The sequence below is a fragment of the Motacilla alba genome, chromosome 21 (assembly GCF_015832195.1).
Source record: "Motacilla alba alba isolate MOTALB_02 chromosome 21, Motacilla_alba_V1.0_pri, whole genome shotgun sequence".
Lineage (NCBI taxonomy): Eukaryota > Metazoa > Chordata > Aves > Passeriformes > Motacillidae > Motacilla > Motacilla alba.
The window spans coordinates 7,681,604-7,701,246 of record NC_052036.1 but is presented as its reverse complement, the minus strand read 5'-3'; the positions used below and the strand labels follow the sequence as shown (position 1 = coordinate 7,701,246).

At 47.2% G+C, this 19,643-nt stretch overlaps 1 protein-coding gene across 1 annotated transcript in view; it reads left to right on the top strand.

The window, feature by feature from the left end:
- The first annotated feature begins 3,155 nt into the window (after positions 1-3,155).
- The window catches only part of ZBTB40 (zinc finger and BTB domain containing 40), a 56,938-nt gene continuing 40,450 nt past the window's right edge, over positions 3,156-19,643 (top strand). The window contains 8 exon segments of the mRNA XM_038160122.1: positions 3,156-3,212; positions 5,101-5,277; positions 5,279-5,601; positions 5,603-5,823; positions 6,421-6,554; positions 12,868-13,093; positions 13,594-13,689; positions 13,692-13,735. Coding sequence (XP_038016050.1) covers positions 3,156-3,212; positions 5,101-5,277; positions 5,279-5,601; positions 5,603-5,823; positions 6,421-6,554; positions 12,868-13,093; positions 13,594-13,689; positions 13,692-13,735 — 1,278 coding nt within the window.

Below are 19,643 nucleotides of genomic sequence, written 5' to 3'. Positions count from 1 at the left end.
GATTTGGGCACACTTTTCAGTTCTGTGGATAGAATTGGGTATCACCTTTCCTCCTTCATTTTTCCTTCAACTTCCCCCAAGAAAGAAAGGTTGTTGCTATCAAGAGATCTTTTTCCTGTTCTAATGTAGTTTAAAGAAAACAACATGATAGCCTCCAACTGTGGAGGTGTGAGAGGACAGAAATAAGTGGGAAAAAGTCATAAAGAGCTCAAACTGGACAGTGGAGGGTGATGTTTTCTGCAGACATATTCTGGACCTCCTATACTTCTGTGGTTCAGAAGAAAAAGGGTCATCTTTGTTGAAGTGGGTGTCCTGAGAGCAGTCGCAGATGACAGCTCTTGCTTAAGGGCGACAGGGACATTTATCTACATGTTGTCAAGTAGAGCCTCAGAAATTGTACACAGTTGAAAATTTGGCTTAAATGGATTGGTCTTGCAGTTTCATTGGAAGTCAGTGGAAGGAAAACTCCTAAGCCACCCTGGTGCTTCCCCGGAAAGCTGACAGGAATGACACTTAAGATGTCCCCTCAAAGGATTAATTTTGCAAGGCCTGTTGTGCAGCTCGGTTGCAAATGCCCTTCTCCTTTGTCCCCTTTCTGACTCCAGTGAGTGGTATTTTGGAAGAGTGCAGTTCTCATGTGGCTCAGGTGTGAGACTACCCAGGAACAGTATGCTTAAGCCATGTTTTACCTTAAGTTTGAAGTCCACAGTGGGGCTGACTCCCAAGAGGAGTCAGAGAAGCAGCTTTAAGCTGAAGAAGTGACAATTGGCTTTTTCCTACCAGTGTATTGGCAGAGGCAGACAGTGCAGACTCTGTCAGCACTCATCACTGCTGAAGTATCAGTTACCTGCTCTCAGAGAGGGATTCCCAGTTCTGCCCAGTTCCCCAGCCAAATCTCCCAAAAGTCATCTAGAGAATGGCTGGGAGACATAGTCACACAAACTCGGGTGAGAAACAAGACGTAATCTAACTGTATGGTGGTGGAGGGTACTCCACTTAAAAGTCAGTTATCATGATTGGGCTCCTTATTGGAAGAGAGACATTAGCCAAACCCAAGTTACTGTATTTCCCCCTGGAAATCTGTGAGGCAGTGATGGACGAGCAATCAGATTGCTGATGGTGGTCTTCTCTGGGTCTTGGGTCCTCTGAATGGGGTGCAAATGCCTTGGGGCTGGTCTTGGCCAACACCCCTTGTTATAAATGCCTGTTCTCTTTGATGGTACTGGATGGTTTGGGTCCCTATAAAATAAAGAAATAAAATGTATTTAAACAAATATGTCTGTGCTAATTACTCAGGACACATTTTCCAGTGCTCTGAGTTGATGTAATGATGAAGGGGATATGCTGGTTGGCTGCTTAGAACGTCACTGTTTTGAGCTCTCATGAGCAAATATATCTTCTATATTCCTGCCAGGAATAGAAGGAGCAGACGGTGCTGCTGCTTCCTCCAGCTTGCCACGGTGCAAGCAATAAGTTTCATGCAGGAGGCTGTTCATGGCAAAGTGAGCAGACGTCTCTTCCAGGACATCAATTTCTCCTGCTTATAATTTTGTAGGAAGAGCTGTAGCTATAATTATTTAACCAGCAGACTCAATTTCAACTCAGCTGAAGGACTTCCAGTTGAAGTCCTCCGGGGAAGGAGTGGGTGGGCTAAAACCGCTATTACATGGAGTCTGGCAAAAGAATTGGGTTTGTCTCTTCTCCCACGACCAGCAGCAACTCTGCTGATGGCAGCTTGGTTCCTTGTGATTTAAAATGGTGTGGGAAGAGAGAAGAGCCTGAATGTTGGATAGACTGGAAGTATAGGTGGTTGGCCCTGTACATGCAGGAGGGGTTAGATCTAGTACTTGGAAAGATGAGCTGCAGATCAGCCAGCCTTGGATAGTGATGTGCCTGAAGAAGCTTTGGCTGTGGGGGGCAGGAGGGTGGGCTATCAGCCCACTCAGGTTTTTCTACCTTCCAGAGAAGGACCCACCAGCCCTTCTTGCTTCAGAAGTACTGAGGAGCGTAACATCTCTGCTTTGAGGTGATGTCAAAACCATCTGTGATCTTCTGGTGCTTGAAAAACAAGTTTCATAGCACTTAATCTTTAAAGCCTGAGGGAGCTCTTGGCTGCACAGGAGAGCTCTCCTGCATTTCTGGTATCTGCCAACCTTGTTGTTCAGCCTTCTGTAGCTCTGGGATGAGGTGATGTCTCTACTCTCTTCTATTCTTCTATTCTCTGTCTTCTCACAGCCACCAAAGGCAGTGCCATGTAGAAGGACAGCTGGGGTCCTGCCTGCCTATGGACAGGAGGAAGTCCTGCTTCCCACAAAAGCTGAGCTCCAGATGAGTTGGTGCCTTCAAGAATTGAGATGTCAGATCGGCCTGCGCCCAGTGTCTCCTTGGTACAAGCTGGGAGTTGCTCGGAGCCTCATTTCATGTGAGGCAGACCTTTGAGATTGTTGTATGTACACTGGCTGTTAGAGCTCGTACCCTGGTGATAGGCTATACTAGTCCTGTTACCTACAAGAGAGCAGGAAGCTGAGTGCAAAGATGTTAAACATTGAAGGTCATGTAATTCATGTGCATCCAAGTGCTCTTTCTCTAATGCTCATACTGTTCCTTTTTGCCTACCATGCCACTGTTAGGCATCCTAGTGTGTGGATAAGGCAGTAATATCTTTATCTTGTCTATCTTAGATAAAAACTCCAGATGACCCACTGATAAAAATTCTATTAGCAGATGTCCTATTTGTTCTCCCTCCTGCAGTGGGGTAGGGAGGCATGGAGATTAAAGGGGGGCTCTGGTAGATGGGATTAGGATTATGGACTTCTCCCAAAAATTACATTTTAGGGGAAAAGACTCTTAAATCAATGAGCTGAGACCATGATGTGCTGAGAAGGGGAGGCTAAAGGCCCTGGGCTGCAAGCAGAGCCCTGTCTCTAATGTTCACATGGCCCTGCTCATTTTACCAGTGATTTGGGGGAGAAAATGAACTGGTCCCAAATCATTTAGTGCTTTGCAGGTTCAAACTAACACCTCAGAGTCTCCTCTGTGCTTGGTAGATGGTCTGAACAGGTCTTCATGTCCTACTTCCTGTTGCAGCATGTGTCCGACTGCCGGTGATCTCTCTGACCCGGCTACCAGCGGAGCGGCTGGAGATGGGCCACAACATGTGGTGGAGAATGCAGGCACCCAACGTGGTGAAGAGCATCGAGCCCCCAGCAAATGTGGGGTATTGAGGATGGCTCAGAGAGACTACCAATGTGAGGCCCTAGAACTCGGTGGGCGTTGGTACTCGGGGGCGAGGTTTCGTGAGGACCAGCAGAGAAGAGAGGGGATGTAAGCTTTCAATTTTAAGTCTTGCTTTTGTTTAAAAGCTGCCAAAGAAACCCCTAAAACCATTACATCAACACTTAAAGATCAAAATAATCAACTCCCACTTCCCTCTAGAATTTTTCTTAAATTTAATTGATTTATTTTGAAATGCATTTATTGTGTTGTTTTTTTGTTACGTTGTCAGGATGCTAAGAGATTATTTTTAGTTTCAATAGGGTAATAATTTAAATTTTAGTTTTGATTGTACAATATTTAACAGACTTCCTTTCCCAGTTTTCGCATTCTGCCCCCCCGTCCCTGAACCCACTGACCCTGAGAAAAGAATGGGAGATGGAATCTGCCATCTCCCCTCCTTTTCTGTCTCCTACCCAGGACAGCACTGGCCATGCTGTCCTGGATTCTACCCTAACTGCTTTCTGTCAGCCCTCAACTCTACCCCCACTTTCCTTTATATTAAATTGGCAGTTCCCGATTTTTGTTATAATTCATGTTGCAGAGATTGCCATTATTTCCTGTTTAGTTATGTGGGTGACCCTCGGAGTTAGGCCAGTCGACCCACTTGTTTAGTTATTTTATTTATTTGGGCGACCCTCTGAGTTAGGTCAGTCAACCCATTTGTTTATTTATTTAACTTTGCAGCATGAACCCACCTGTTTAGTTGTAAAGTTTATTTAAAGGAGTCTACGTATTTTTGTTCTCAGGTTTAGTTAAATTGATTGTAAAGTCCATTAAGTAGAGTGTCATTTTAGTTAAAATAAGAGTGTTATACTTTTCATTTTAAGTGAAAGAAGAGAAGCGAGTTGTGTAAGCTTGTCCTGGAGGGGATGGGCTAGGGACTGGCCATACTGCCACACCCCAGACAGCCAACATCTGGCCTCAAGAAAGAAGAAGCCACAACTGGTGACATCCAGGCGGCTTACGGTAAGGAGCAAAGGACTTGCAAAGGACTCTGGGACCAGTCAGGAGTGGCCATGCAGATCAACAGCCCATGATTGGCCAGAAGGCTTCTAGAACATTCTGAGAGACTACATTCTATGAGAGACTATATATATATGCATGTCGGCACTATTTTGGGGTATTCTGAAGCAGCCTTTTTATGTTTTTGTTTGTGCCGTTTTATTTATTTAATAACTATCTTCAGTTTTGGCAATTCAGCTGTACCTGTCCCATCCTTGTTGCTGTGCCACTCGACCACATCGTCGAGCTCCCGAGACCAGAGGGTTTCCCCATGCACCCTGCAGATCCCTTGGGGTGTTGTTGCCGACCCATCTCTGGCTGCTCCACTGCTAGCTGGGTCAGAGAGCACTGGCGGTCAGACACGCGCCGCAACTGCTTCCCCACCTGCCCTTTCAGAAACCAGCTGCTGAATTCAACATCAGCTCCAGCCCCTGGCTGCAGGCACAGCCTGGCACTGCAGTGCCTAATCTGATGGGCACTCACACCTCCATGAGATGTATGGCGCATCAGGGAGGCTCTACTCCCTTTTTATAGCTCCTGGGACTCAGTACTCAGTCCATATCTAGTCATTTAGGTTTGAACACTATCTAGACTCTTCAGGTATCAGAGTAAGTTGCTGAATTTGAGGAGTGTGAGTTCAGAATGAGGATCTTGCTGTAACCAAAGAATTGAAGCATAGTAAACTACTAAAACGTGTAAACTGAAAAGTCACTTTCTTACTCTTTCTTTCTGTCTTGTAGAGAAAAATGGTACAAGGATCCATTTCCTTTTCATTATCTAGGCTTTGTAAAAGCAGTGTGGAGACCAAGGCAAAGCCAGTAGGAGCTTCCCAGTTATGGCTGGCAGTTGCTGCCCCAGTTGTACACTCTCTGCAAGGAGCAGCACTTCTGTGACTGCACCATCCTCACTGGGAATGTGCATTTTAGAGTACACAAGGTGGTTTTGGCTCCTGCCAGCCTGCTGTTTAAATCTGTGTTGGACAGCACAGACACCATCTCCAATTCATGCTTCTGTGGTAACACGTGAGGAGCTTCCACTCTTACTTGAGATTATGTACAGTGGCAAATTCTCACTGAGGAAACACAATTTCACCAAAGTTATTTCTGTGGCAGATAGTCTGCAGATGTTTGATGTGGCTGTTAGTTGCAAAAACCTCCTCAGGGATCTCATAAGTTGTTCTGCTCAGGACCAGGTAGTAAAAGGAGTCCTCAGCCAGGAAGCAGATTCATCTGGAAACCAAGCTGAAGCTAATTACCTGCTTCAGTCTGGAAGACCTGATGAAGAAAAAACATTTATCATCCTCACTCAGAGAGTTTCTCCTTTACCCCGTAGAAGCAGAAATGGGAGCAGGTGTTTCTCCTCCTGGCCAGGAACTTACTGTGAATCATGCCTGGGTTCATCCGGACACAGTGTCGAATGACTCCAGGTCCCTCCAGGAGGATTCAGGCTCTGGCCCTGACCAGCCTGCCCATGCTGAGGGGAGTGGCTATATGGAAGAGGAGCTTGCTGAGCTGCCAGAGGGGAAAGGGCGATTGAGGGATTTAGGTGAGATGTCATGGGTCTGGACACAGCATTGCCTCTTATTTGCAACACGTTGACACACATTTGCCTGTCTTGGGGTATTTTTACTCTCTGTTTAATCTTTTTAGTTAGCCCTGGGTTGGCAGCAACAGCAACATATCCCCCTGTTCTGCAGAGATTTTCTTCCTTTGGCTTTTGTAGTTGCTTCATGCTCATTGCTTTGCCAGAGCTGTAGTGAGCAAAACTTTTATTGGCCAGCCATGTGATTGCCATGCAGTGGGATCTGTGTTACTGCAGGACATAGGGCTGATTAGACAATCTGTCTAACAGCAAGTGAACAGAGTTGCTTGCTAATGCTACTTTATCCTTTAAACTCCTATTCAGCATGGGAGGAAAACAGAGGCTGTACTGGGTTTAAAATAAATGTTCCATTTATAACTGGTGTTAAATAAACTGTTGGTTTTCCCTCCAGGCTGTGTGATGTCTTCAGAAGGGATTTATAAGTCACAGTTTTCCTTTTATAGCCAATGTGCTGGTTACAAACTGATGCCTTTCAATCACATCATGCTTTCTGCGAATCCATTCAATTAGCAAATAACTAAGCTTGTTTCTCTCGCACAGCAGCAGAGAGCAAAAGCTATAAAATGGATTTATTTTTTTGATCTGAAAATGTTTTCTCTGAGGCTCTCTCTGATGCCCAGGCTGTGCTGAAAAGACTCAAAGAGTGCAGAGAAATTGATGCCTCTCAAAAGGAGGTAGGTGTGTTTACTTCCATAAGTCATGCAAGCTTTTTCTTCACCCTGCTAAGGGCTGTAATATTTTGTGCCTTGTTTAGTAAATTATTTCATGGGAAACTGCTGCCTGGTTGTTTGAAGGGCAACATGTGCTCACCTGAGCAGCGCCCTAGAGAGAAGCATCTGTAAATGCAAGTTGCTCAGGCATGCAGGTAAAGAAGTATGTCCTGCCCTGAAGACATCTTTGTGTTGTAGGAGAGCTCCAGCACAGATTTCTCTCATCCTGTTTTTGGCATTTGCTTGAGGAATGGCTCACTTGTAAATGGCTGACATATGAGATCCTAAAATAGATTTCCTGAGCCCTCAACACTGTCTTGCTGTGAAGCATCTGTTGCTCTCTGTACAGCAGAGCTGCTGAGGGATGAGTGGGACAGGGTGTGACAGGGGGAGCTGGGTGCTGCCCCATGGTGCTTCTCCTGCCAATGTGCTGCTTTAAGAGCAGTTGGAGTTGGTAAACGATGCTCGATTCCTGTTAGAGGGGTTAACTGAGTCTGCTGCTGGGCATACGCTGAAGGGTTCTCTGGGATCTGAGCTGTGGTAGCGAGATGCTGCCCATTGTCCCAGCTCGAGGGCAACACAGAAGCAGAATGTGATGTCTGTACTGGTGTGACAGTGGAGCAGGAGGACACAGAGCTTGTGAATGATTGTGGTGAGTCTAGGTGGACACTCGTGCTGGATGCCCACTGCTGTGCAGTGGCAGGGTCTGCAGAAAAGCTGTAGCCAGTGTAGAGCAATGATGGGACTGTGCTTGCTGTTCTCTGCCCAGCCATTTCTGGTAGAGCATTTTTCATACCAAGCTGCATGAACTGTCCTGCATGCCTTTTTGAAGGGGAAAAAGTATTACTGTTTCACTTCTGGCTCTTCCCTGGCTCCCTGGTTATTCAACCTTTGGAGCAGTGCTGTTCCGTAGGCTGGGGGTTGCTATGCTCTCTAGGTTACCATGTAGTTGCTGGCTGGAAGCTGTCTGGATTCAAGTCCCTCCGGATCACAGGACATGATACGTTTTTACCATTGTGGCATTCTCCTTATAAAAGCCCAAGACCACATCTTTATTAGAAAAAAACCTAAACTCGTGACAGCAGGGAGGAGAATTCCCTTGAGTTGGGGAGTGCAGGATTGATTTCTGCTGAGCCCTTAAATGTTCATGAAGGGAAGCTCGTGTTCCCTAAGCAGCTGGTTCTCCTGGTGTTGTGGAATATAACATATTGGGGGCTTCGGGAGAGAAGTGTGGGTCCTAATCCATATTTGCAGTAGCAAGCACAAGCCCGGCTGGGCAGACAAGCGCCTCTGAGTGCCCTGCTCAGAGAAGGATTAGATTTTTTATGTTTGTTTTTCATCATGATCAGATAAGCGTGTCAGGTTTAGGATTTTAAGTGTTGTGTACTTTTGCAAATGGAGCCAAGCTGGGGTGGGTGCTGTGCAGTATGGATCGGTGCTGCCAGAAGGGATTTGGCAGCTCCATGCCCCCATGCCAGGAGGCCCTGTCCCTGTTCCTGCCTCCTCTTACTGCTGGTGGCAGGGCAGAGCTGTGCTGGCGGAGTGCCCAGGCAGGTATGCTGCAGCTTCTGCACTGCACAACAGCCCTGTTTGCTATTGCTTTGCCTTCGCTGCCGTTTCGTAGGGAAGGTTTACAGATCCATTCCTGGCCTTTTGTGCTCTCAAATCAGCTGTTACAGCACGAGCCAAGGGAGAGGCTGTGGAGCTCAGAGCCAGTTTGGGTGTCTGTCCGCAGAGTGGTAGCTGGGCAAATTTTCTGTAGCTATAAATAAGTGCTGAATAAATGAGAAATGGATTTTCTTTAAGGCTTCCTGAAAAATCACTTTTCAGCTGTGACAAGCATGAAGTGTCAGCCCCAGGGCAGTGGGAGAACAGGCTGCAGCCTGTTTTAAACAAGGGCTCAGCCTGATCTGTCCCTCTCTGAGCTCCCCTCTGGGACCAGTAGGAACTGTGGACCTTAGCACTGAGTCTGTTTCCAGCACACATAGCAGCTTTTCCTCACAAGAGCCTGGTGTTTCCTTTGGGGGGAAACGCAGCAGTGTATTTTTAAAGTCATGCTTGAAGTGCAGGTTCAGCTCCAAAGAGCCAAACTGGGATGTGTAACTCAGGCTGAGGTTGTGCCAGTGGTAGATGTCAATGGATTTTTTTTTCTCTCATTTTTCCCCCCCTGCCTTTCTTTGTATTATTTTGCTAGTCATTTGTTTGAGGTCTCAAGTGCCTTGAGGCAAGTAAAAGTGTGTCTTGAAGCCGGTGAGACACTGTTTCTGTGTAGAAAGCATTCCTGCTGGGTGTGCTTGCCCTGTTGCAGGGGAGATCTCCCATTCCTTGGGAGTATTCTCTTGGGAGCCTTTTGGAAGCAGCTGCTCTCTCTAGGAAAGCACTAGTTATTTTGGGCAGTAAAGCCTGGCCAGCATAGAAGTTTAGGAGAGTTTTGTCAGCCTGCCTATTGGCACCAAGGCTGTCCTGGTGTTCAGGCTCCTGTGGTTTTAGTGGAATTTGGCCTTGGATGCCTCTCTTATTTATTTTCCTTTGCTGGTGAACTTATCCCTGCGTGGTATCTTGTTCTGTGCAGCTCTGGTCTGCTCCCCTCTACTGTTCCTGCCTATTTACTCCTACCTCTGGTGGAGACTCATTTGGTTGTGGGGTTTTTCCCCAGCAAAGTTTGTGGTGCAGGGCTGGCTTTTGTGAGAACTGTTGCTTCTCTCTGAGTTTGATATTCTGTTCTGCTCCCCAGACTGAAAAATGCAGATGAATTGCTTTTCAGTTTAGGGAGACGTGATTTTTGGGGTTGTTTCTGTTTTATAGTTTCTCTGTATATTCCACATAAACTATTCCTATCTAATTTGGTTTTGGCTTGGATGAAACCTGCTTGGAAAGGAGAACAAGACTGAAATTGCAGTAATTTAGGGAAGCGTAGAAGAGCTTTGCCGATGTCAAGTCTTATCTTCCTGTGCTCTCTTAGAGAAACTCAATTCAAATTATTGCACAGCTCATTTGTTCCCTCTACTACCAGGTTTAGATGAAGAGGGGGAGCATTGATTCTTCCAGGTAGAATAAATGTCACTGTGTTTGTGGATCTTTTGCATTGCCTGTGGGCCTGTCCAGTCATTGTCGCCCTTCATTTGCAGCTGCAGGGATTTCTGGAGGAGGCAGAAGAAAGATGTTTCCTGTTATCTTCTGCATCCTGATTAAGAGAGAGAGAGCTTGTGAGGATTTGGTGTTATTTTTTTCATGGTGGCAGAGCTAGAGAACTCTTTTTTCCTCTGTTCTGGTGTGTTTTTGTAGAAATTTGGGCTGAGCCTTTGTTCTTGTTGTGTAGATCAAACAGGGGTGGTCAGTGTTTTCCACAGAGCCTTCCTGAGGTCTCCCTCATGAGTCATGTACAGACGCAGGCTTGAAAAAAAAAACCCCTTTGGGTTTCTGAAGGAAAAACATGAACATAGTTTTTCTCTGATTATTGTATGCACAATACAATAGTTGATTGATGGTTGATTGACTTAATGGTGAGGTCACAGCCAGAGGGCTTCTCTGAGGGTGAGGTGTGTGGAGCCAGTCCTGGGGTTGTCCATGCTATTGACCATGTGAGCAGCAGCAGCCTATGGAACAGTGCTGCTCAGCTTCCAAAGGCTGGATAACCACAGAGCCATAGAAGAGCCAGCAGTGAAACAGTCCCTAACCATGCAGGTTTCCAATCGCTTTTTTATATTTTCATCACCTTCTGTACATCAAAACCCAAAGCAGTGTGCATTTACAGAGGACTGATGATTATGGCTATGGAAGTTTCCCCACAGTGCCTGACCTCCTGCAGTGTACCTGAGTGTCCCTCAGGTCTGAAGGGAGTCAGCTTTTTCTGCCACCCTGAGCTGGTGCTTCCCAATCTCTCTCTTGCAGATCCCTACCCACCACCCTCTGGATGCTTGCATTCACTCTAAAGCTGATGCTTGAAGGAGCTCACTCAGAAATAGTCAACAAAGTGGCTTTTTGTTGGGATGTGCTCTTGTGGTGGGAGCAGGCGCATGGATAAGGCATGAAAAGCCATAACCGTGCTCACCCACCTGCAGAGAAGAGTTAATGGCCAGCTGGGCTAATGACTGTGCTGTGTGCCCTCCCTCTCTCCTCACATCCCTCTTCAGTCTCAGTTATGGGCCACTGCACATTGCTCAAGGGGGGTGTACATTATTTGCACATGCTGTTGAGATCTCTGGAAAAACACGGAAGATGTGGTGATGCTATGGAGACAGGAGACCTATATCTCCTGGATCCTTAACCTGCAGAGGTTCCTGTTCAGAGCATGCCATCGGGCTGCTATGGACATGGGCATGTTTGAGATGAACTGGGAAGGCTCTTCCCATGGTGTGTGATGTGTTCCATGGTGCTGAGGTGGGAGTGTTTTGGCCGCCAGAACTGATATCCTCCTTGGGGACCAAACCTCTGGAGTGCCATGGAATCTATTTGGTGCCACAGCTCTGACAATGCTTAAGCCAGGTCTTGGTGATGCAGTTTCCCGGTGCAGAAGGCGGTCTCTTCCTCCCATGTAGAAGCTGGATATATGCTAATTTGTGCCAACTTAGCCATGAAGAGTTTTGCAGTGTCCCAGGCAGTGAAAGCCTGGTGTATCAGGCTGTAATGTGGGGGCACATTATGACTAAGTGGAAGCTGGTATCAGTATTTTTCCATTTTTTCCCAGGATCTTTGGGAATTGTTAGTGCTTTGATGTAAGTCTGAAGTGTATACTGTGTGCCCTTTCACAACAGTGCTAAAAGGCTGTTGTTCCCACTAAGCAATGTGTCCAAGGAAATGTCTTCTGGAAAGAGCCTATAAATAGCAGAATATTTCAGTTACTGAAAACTCATTTCTATTAACCAAATCCACGCGCTGAGGAAGGGATGTTACCTGGGGCTCTGGGTAGCAATGCTGTGCTGATTTTAATTAAAAATCCCTAAAATTGAAAAATATATTGCAACAATGCAAGTTACTTTTCATACATATTAGTACAAACATGGATTTGGCAGGATCTGAACACCTTTAAGGTGGTGAGGGTGGAGATACATTGTGTTTTACATGCTCATTTTGATCTAGAAGGGGCCAAGCACGCAAACCTTGAGAACAAATATTATCTGGTTATCAAGTCTTATTATAAATTAATATTTGCATTTAAAAATACCTTTATGTTTGTTCTTCAGTACATCTGTGTTTTCTTTACACCAGAGCCCTTCACGTCCACACTCTCTGTTCAGCAGGCAAACTGCTGTGTGTGAGAAGAGCTGGGACTGCTGCAGTTTCCCCTCTGCGGAGTCGTTGCAATAGGTCATTGCAGTGCCACACTGCCCTAATGTGTGGCCATTTACACCTGCTAGGAAAAGCCAGTACACCGGCCCTGGTGCGGCCCCAAGCAGTTGCATACAGGCTTTCTATCATCAGAATAAAAATGACAATGACAGCAGAAAATGGCCATTCTCCCTGGAGCAGAGCTGAACTTCCCGCTTCAAAGGTATCTTTATCGAATCCCTGGAGTCTCCAATAAAGGCCGCCTGCTCTGAAAGGCTGGCATCTCTCCTGGAGAGCTGGGGAGCATGTGTCTTCAGGGGCAATATTTACAGCATTAAAGGACTCCGGAAAATGGGAATAAGAGTTCCAGCTTATTTCTTTGCCTTTTATTTCCATAACTGTACAAGCACGTCTACCTCTGATTGCTGTTTCAGGTCACTGAAGAAGATTTTGGACCTCTGGGTTTGATTGCCAGGTGTGCTGAGAGCCCACAGCACTCAGAGTTTGCATGCCTCCTCTCCAGAGTTTTCTCTAGGAGACAGAATTCTATTGTGATTGAGAATGGAGATTCCTGAAAGTTCTGCTTGAAATGGTCTCTGCTTTCTGTGCAAGTGATCCTTCCTTGTTCTGCAGTGAGATCCAGTATCTCTTGCCTTAGCTTTGACTCCCAAAGTAGCAGTGTTAAATTCATGCTTTATCAGGTCTTTTACACTTAGTGGTCTTTGGCTAGTTGGACATGAAGAAACGTTTGGTGCTGGAACCAGCTCCAGTTTATGGGATTTGCTGTATGGATAAGGGCTGGCAGCAAGGGCTTGTTGCCCTGCTTCCTGGGGTGGGTGGCCACAGGCCAGAGTTTGCATTCAGTGGTGTGTGTGTGTGTGGTTATTTTTTTGTTCTGTTTAATTTTTTGTCCCCTGACCTAAACTCCAGAGTTCTGCTTGTTGTGTCTGTCTGTATAGGGCAGTTGAGTCTGCCCTCTAAACCATCCTGCATTTCTGTTCTGCTGTACGCTCTGGCTGCCTGTGTGGCCAAGGCAGAGGAACATTCAGTGTTCAAGAAGCTGCTGTGCAAAGTTAAGGATGCTTACACCCAGGATAGTGACACTTGACATGCTCAGCCCCTGGACACTCAGACCCTTGTGTCTTTTCTGAAGCTGTCTCAAGACACAAATCCTGAGCTGAGGGTGGCTTTGCTGGAGAGGGAACAGGGCAGCAGAGAAGCCCCACAGCAAGCAGGTAGGAAATTGGGTGCAACCTCTGGGAAAAGTGAGTGGGCAACATTACAGAGAAACCCTATATCTGGATGTGGGAGGTTTATCATGTGCTGGCCACGATCCTGGAGCATTTCTGCATGTAGCAGGAGGCGTAGCTGTGCAGGGCTCTCCCCACTGCTGCCTGGAGGGCTGGATTAATGGCTGGCAGCCAGAGTGAGTACAGCTGAGGCTGAGGGTTGAAAACTTCTTTTTTACTCATGTTTGACACAAAACAGTGGCCTTGCAAATCTGGTGTTAACTTCCAGCTTGCTTTATGGCTTTGTGCTCTGTTACGTAAATGAGACATTTTCTTTTCACAGAATTTAAAGAGAATAGTAAGTGATTTTCCTCTGCTGCTTGTGCTTGGGATGAGCTTTGCTATTCACTTAGATCTTTCAGAGAGTCTCCTTCACTTAGGAACCTGTCAGTTTCTTCAGACTGACTTATTTCTTCTCTTGTGTTTTTGAATCTTTTTCCCCCCAGAGAGCATAGCCGATGAAGAGACGCTGACCGCTTGCTTGCTGTGCTGCAGGGAGGAGCTGATCCAGAGCATGACACAGCTGAGCCCCGTCATAGAGTTTTGGAGGCAGTAGAAGAGGGATTCCTGACTGCCTCTGAGAAGCGGGTAAAAAAATCTGAAATAGGCAAACTGTGTGGACAGGGTGGGGTGTGCGTGTCTTCAAGGTAGCAGCATACGCGTGGTTTACCAGATGATGGGCAAGCCTCACCTGGCACTTCCACCTGCCTTCTGCACAGCATTGACTGCACGTGTGTGTGGTCTCAGGTCCTTCTGTGCTGGACTGTGGGAATAGTGAAAACTGAGCAGTGAAGGCCACCTGGAGACCAGTATCAGTGTCAGACTACCCCTGCAAGGGGAGCCTGGGCCAGAGGGGGTACCTGGTACTCAACATACTGTGAAAAAGCCTTCTTGGGAGCAAGGACAAGGTTCTATAGGGGTGTTTGAACAGAACCACTAATCACCTCTCTGCTACCTGCTTGTCAGTTCCTGGTCATCAGCTTCCCTTTCAGCTGTCTCCCAGCTTTATGTCATTTTTGCAACTCTTACCACACCGTTGCCTACAAGACTAGAACATCTACTAAATAATTTGGTTTTATTTTTTATGTGTTGCAGGCAGCAGTTGGTGGGGAGGACTGTTGCTTTCCTTTTCTGTAAGCAACTGCACTCTATATGCTGATTTGCAGCAGTCATAAAGGACAAAATGCTGTTTATAACCTGCTTTCCTTTGTCTTTGAGGGGAGCTAGCTGTACCCTGTGCAGCTGGAAATTACAGGGTGCCCTCACATGCTGTGCTCAGGACGCGGCTTGGCCTCCTGTCCTAGTTTGTCACATCATTGAGCTCCCCTGACACAGGATTATAGTGAGTGGAAAGTTGTGCTCAGTGGCATGAATGATCTCTGCTTTCTGTCTGAGTAAGCCTGACCAGAGCCACAACAGGGGGGCTGAGAACTTCTGCCCAGCTCATAAGCCCCTCAATTAAGGTCTCATGGTCCCTCAGCACATCCAGCATGGAGAATCCCTGAGAACAGGCAGAGATTGGAATAGGGTACCTAAAAAGGTACTGCCAACAGAGGCATCTGTCCTGTCTTTGTGGGCTGGGGTATGACTGGTTTGACTGGTGTCTGATGAATTTTTGCCTCTGAAAGCACATAGCTGAGCCTGGAATGGAGATGTTAGAGGAGAGAGCAGGGTGTAAGTATAGCAAAGGAGTTGGCATCTGCTGGGGTCATTGGGGCTGTCACCAGGCCCCCATGTGGGGGCCTGGAGTGGAAGCTTCATCAGCAGTGGGGAGATGAGGATCTTCATATATACCTGTTCCTGTTGCAGTGCAGCCTTTCTCTTAAAGGCTTCACCTTTTCCCTGTTCTCTTATCTTTGTCTTGATAGAATTAGGTGGTTAAAATTCAGCAATTCTTTTTCTCCCTTCACATTGAAAAAACCAAACACAACACCCCAATAATAAACCAAAACCATTCTGCCATCATAATTCTGCTTCTTGGGAACAGGATACAGCCTGTAACTGCATCATCATGTACTGCCAAGCTCCTGCTTCGTTTGGTGGAGGAGCAGTGTTTCTTTTCATTCTCACCAGTCACTGTGTGCTGTTTGCTAGAGAGCCTCCAAACCCTGCTCTGCATATGAAATCCTACTCCTCTCTACGGGATCCCTTCATGCTCTTGTTTCAGCCCACAGTTTCCATCAAATGACATCTATTTGGGGAGCACTCCAGTGAGGCTGTGGGCAGAGCTCTGTCCTGCTGCAGCACAAGAAAACAAGAGAGAAATTGCCAAGCATAGACTGACCTTGTTGGGGATTATTTGTTTAATTCCACCCCTTCTCCCCCAGACAAGTGGGAAAGTGTTTAATTATTCAAGAAGTTAAACTGATTAAAATAATGGGCCCATGGCATGTATGCGGGTGGGATCCCCAGTGTCTCAGGTGTAGGACTGGGAAAGCAAACATGGAATTAGCAGCCACCTCTGAAGGTTTTGTCTTACCTGGTTCATCCAGTGTTGCACTGCAACTCTGTGCTGGCAGGAATGTGATCTAGTTCTCCAGAGGTTCATAAAGATGAGGCTTTCCTTTTTCTTCTCACTGTGTCATTAGCTACACACTTACTCAGCAGGACATGTACGAGTTTCTCATGGAACAGCCTTTTTTCATGGCAACTGGGTTCTTTCTGTACCTGGTTCGAGCTGTGCAATGGAGCAAGTTTGATTTTCTTTACTGGAAAACCAGTACGTGATGTTTTGTGAAGCATCTTTGTAAATCTCTGTTTTTTCTGGATAGTTTTTGATACTAGCCTTTCTCTTTTTTGAGTGCTTAACTTCTGTGGCTTTTTTGGTGTTTCTGTAATTGGGAAGGTGTGGAGGATTTGGATACAGTTATCACTTAAGAGAAATGAAGTGGATACAGAGGAAGAGTGAGTAACTTCTCCTGCATGGTGCACCACATGGTTTATTTTGTTTCAGAGTTCAGAGTGATCAGTCCACAAAACAGCACTGAACCCAGAAAATCAGAGTAGGTATTAGAAACATCAGCCCTTCTGTTTAGGCTCTCTTCTAGAAGGCACCTGGGTATTCAGAGCTATGTGGTTTCTCTCCCTTTTGACTCCAGTGCCTGCAGACCTTGATGCTCAAACCAAGCTGCTTCAGAGTTCAGACAGGTATTAGGGATAGTACAAGCAGGTTGTTGGCCACTGCAGGAATCTTAACTGGCGATGGAAAAATCCTACTGCAAGCAGAATTGGGGGATGTTTTCTAATTGTCTCATCTGGTGGTGTCAAAATAAGTCTTAAGATGTCATCACTGCATCTCCCACTGCCAGGGACATTTCTTCTGCTTGGGAGCAGTGGTAGATTACTGCAGGAGCTCCCCAAAGGATGCTGCTCTTGTACCTCTTCTTGTGTTTTCTCAGAAGAGGACTTCAGACTAAGGGATCTAGAGGCAGGTCAGTGTGAATTGAAGTGGAAAATACATCAGTAGGTTCACTAGCAGAGTTTGGTCTATAAAAGGACATATCTTTAGAAATGAGAGAAACTAATTAAGGAGTTCAAGTGCTCATTAGAGCGCAGGAGGAGCTGTTGGATTAGTTTCTTTTATGTTTAAGGTGGGGGAACTGTCTGAAGTTTGCATCCTGAATGTGAGAGAAGATCTTATGTGAGAGGTTACGTACCTGAGAGAGTGAATAACTTGAGGAAGAGTTTTAGAACGTTCAGGGAATGGCTGAAATGTCTGACAGGCAAACAAATATACTGTGGAGCTATGGAGAGGCTTGTGGCACATCAGGCTGCTGGACATCACAGCAGATATTGTCTGATCAAGAATAAATAAAGAGAGGAGATGACCTGCAAATTCATGGCTTAGCTTGGAATCTGATCTAGGAGAAACACAGAAACACAAGTTTCCTGCAGGTGAAGGAAAAACACAACTCAAATGACATCCCTCAACAATCCATTAGGACTAGTCTGAAAGCCTTCTATGATGACAAGGGTTGACGAGGGGAGAGCAGAGGATGGTGTCTACCTCACCTTCATCAAGGCTTTTGATACGGTGTCCCGCAACATCCTCGTAGGTATGCTCAGGCAATGTGGGTTAGATAAATGGACCATGAGATGGATCAAGAACTGGCTGAATGGCAGAGGGTTGTGAACAATCGAATAGAATCCAGCTGGGTTCTGTAGTGAGTGGCATTCCCCAGGGATCAATACTTACATTCAACTTATTTATCAATGCCCTGGATGAAGGGATAGAACGGGGCCCTGAGCAGGTTTGGTGATAATACAGAACTGGAGGGAGTGACTGATATACCTGAAGGCTGAGCTGCCATTCAGCAGGACCTTGATAGACTGGAGAACTGGGTGGAGAGAAACCAAATGAGGTTCAGTAAGGGCAAGTAGGGTTCTGCACCTGGGGAGCCTGGGGAGGGATAATCCCCAATACCAGAACAACTTGGGGGCTGAACTACTGGAGAGCAGCTCTGCTGAAAAGGCCCTGGGAATCTTGGCAGGTGACAAGCTGTCCATGAGCTGGTAGTGTGTCCTCTCAGCCAGGAGGGCCAGTGCGATCCTGGGGGACACTGGGAAGACTGTGACCAGGAGGTCAAGGGAGGTCGTCCTGCCCTTTCACTTGTCCCTGGTGAGGAGCATCTACAGTGCTGTGTCTGGTTCTGCCCAAGAAGGACAAGGGGCTACTGGAGAGGGTCCAGCAGAAGCTACAAAGGTGATGAGTGGCCTGCAGCATTTCTCTTTTGAGGAGAGACTGTAGGAGCTGGACCTGGATGGTCTGGAGAAGACCAAGAATGGATCATTAATGCATACAAATACCTCAAAGGGAGATGCCAAGAGGATGGTGCCAGACTGTTCAGTGGTGCCCAGTGACAGAACAAGTAGCAATGGCCATAAAATAAAACATAAGAAGCTCCACCTCAACATGAGGATTGTTGAGGGTGGCAGACACTGGAACAGGCTGCCCAGGGAGGGTGTGGAGTCTTCCTCTCTGGAGACAATCCAAATCCCCCTGGACAAATTCCTGTGTCACCTGCTCTGGCTGATCCTGCCATGGCACGGGGGTTGAACTAAATGATCTCCAGAGGTCGCTTCTAGCCATAACTGTTCTGTGATTCTGTGAACAGATGGGAAGAACTGACACCCATGCCATGCAAGTGACAGAAGGTTATTGTTCACCATAGCTGAGAGCGGTCCCAACAGTTGATGAGCAGGACCAGGCATTTCGGAGAGAAAGGCAGTGATATCAGCTCTTTGGAACAGGCAGGAGAGCACATATAGGTAAAACTTGTAAGGAAAAAGAAAAAGGGGGGGAGGGGGGAATGCAGTAAAGGGTGTCGTCGTGTTCTGCTATAAAAGGGGGAGGATTCTTGGACTAAAATATATTTCTTGGACTAAAATAAAGTACAAATGCAACAGTATGTCTGAGAACTGTTTATTGATAAGAAAGGTTAAGTGTTCCTACTAAGCAGGATAGGAAAAGGAGCAGAGAGAGGAAAAGAGAGACGGAGAAAGAAACAGAAGACAGGGACAGCGGTACCACAAAGAACCCGGGTGGTCTGTCGGCATCAGCTTACCAGGCAGAGCGTGTGTGCCGTGAACCGCGTTGCGTCTCCGTTGCGGCTCCTGTGGTGGGCCGGGCATGATTTCCAAACAGTAGCAGACTGCGTGTGCCTTCCGTCGGGGAGAACGGGCTGCCGTGGCCACGGGTGCGCCCCTGGAGCAGCCACGGGTTTTCAGGGTCGGGGCGCGGTGGCTGTGGGCCATGGTTGCGGCTGGGTGCAGGTGGCGGTGACAGGCCGGTCACTAGCACTGCCGGGCAGCTTGGTGCGGCGGGCAGCGCAGGAAACACAGCGGCAAGCCGGCTTGTGCTGCGGATGGCGGCTGCGGGCGCGGCTGGGTGCAGGCTGGCGGCGGCTGTGCCTGGGAAGCATGAGGGCCAGCTGGCTGCAGCAGCGCTTGCTTCACTGGGGAGGCAGCAGAGCACGAGGACGTCGCGATGACAAGCTGGTTTTTCGGGAACGGTGAAACAGGGAAGCAGGACCACAGGGAGGAAAAGGCGAGAAGGAGGGAGAAGGGCTGAGCGGACCCTACAGGCAAATCCCCGCTCCCTCCAAGGTACCCAAAGAAAATGGGTCCTGTTGTGTTCCATTTAGCTGCTCTTGTGTGCTAACGTTCCCCCCACAGTCTCTTTTCCTGGACATTCTTCGCCGGCATCCGGGCATTGGCCCACTGGCAAAGTGACGAAGGGGGGGATGTGTGTGTCATTCACAGTCCTACCGTGGAGGCTTTCTCTGCCTTCATTGCCTGCCAGGCGAAGCCTTCCTGGGGACAGGGTTGCAAGCACACGTACAGCCCCTATGAGAACATAACATATGTTGAGGCACAAATAAAAATCAGATTGGTCCTCTCAGGTGTCAACTAAATTGCTTCTTGGGTTCTTCTTCTTCTTGGGTTCTTCTTCTTCTTGCTTGACTTGGGTTCTTTATTTCATGAGACAACAATGGGG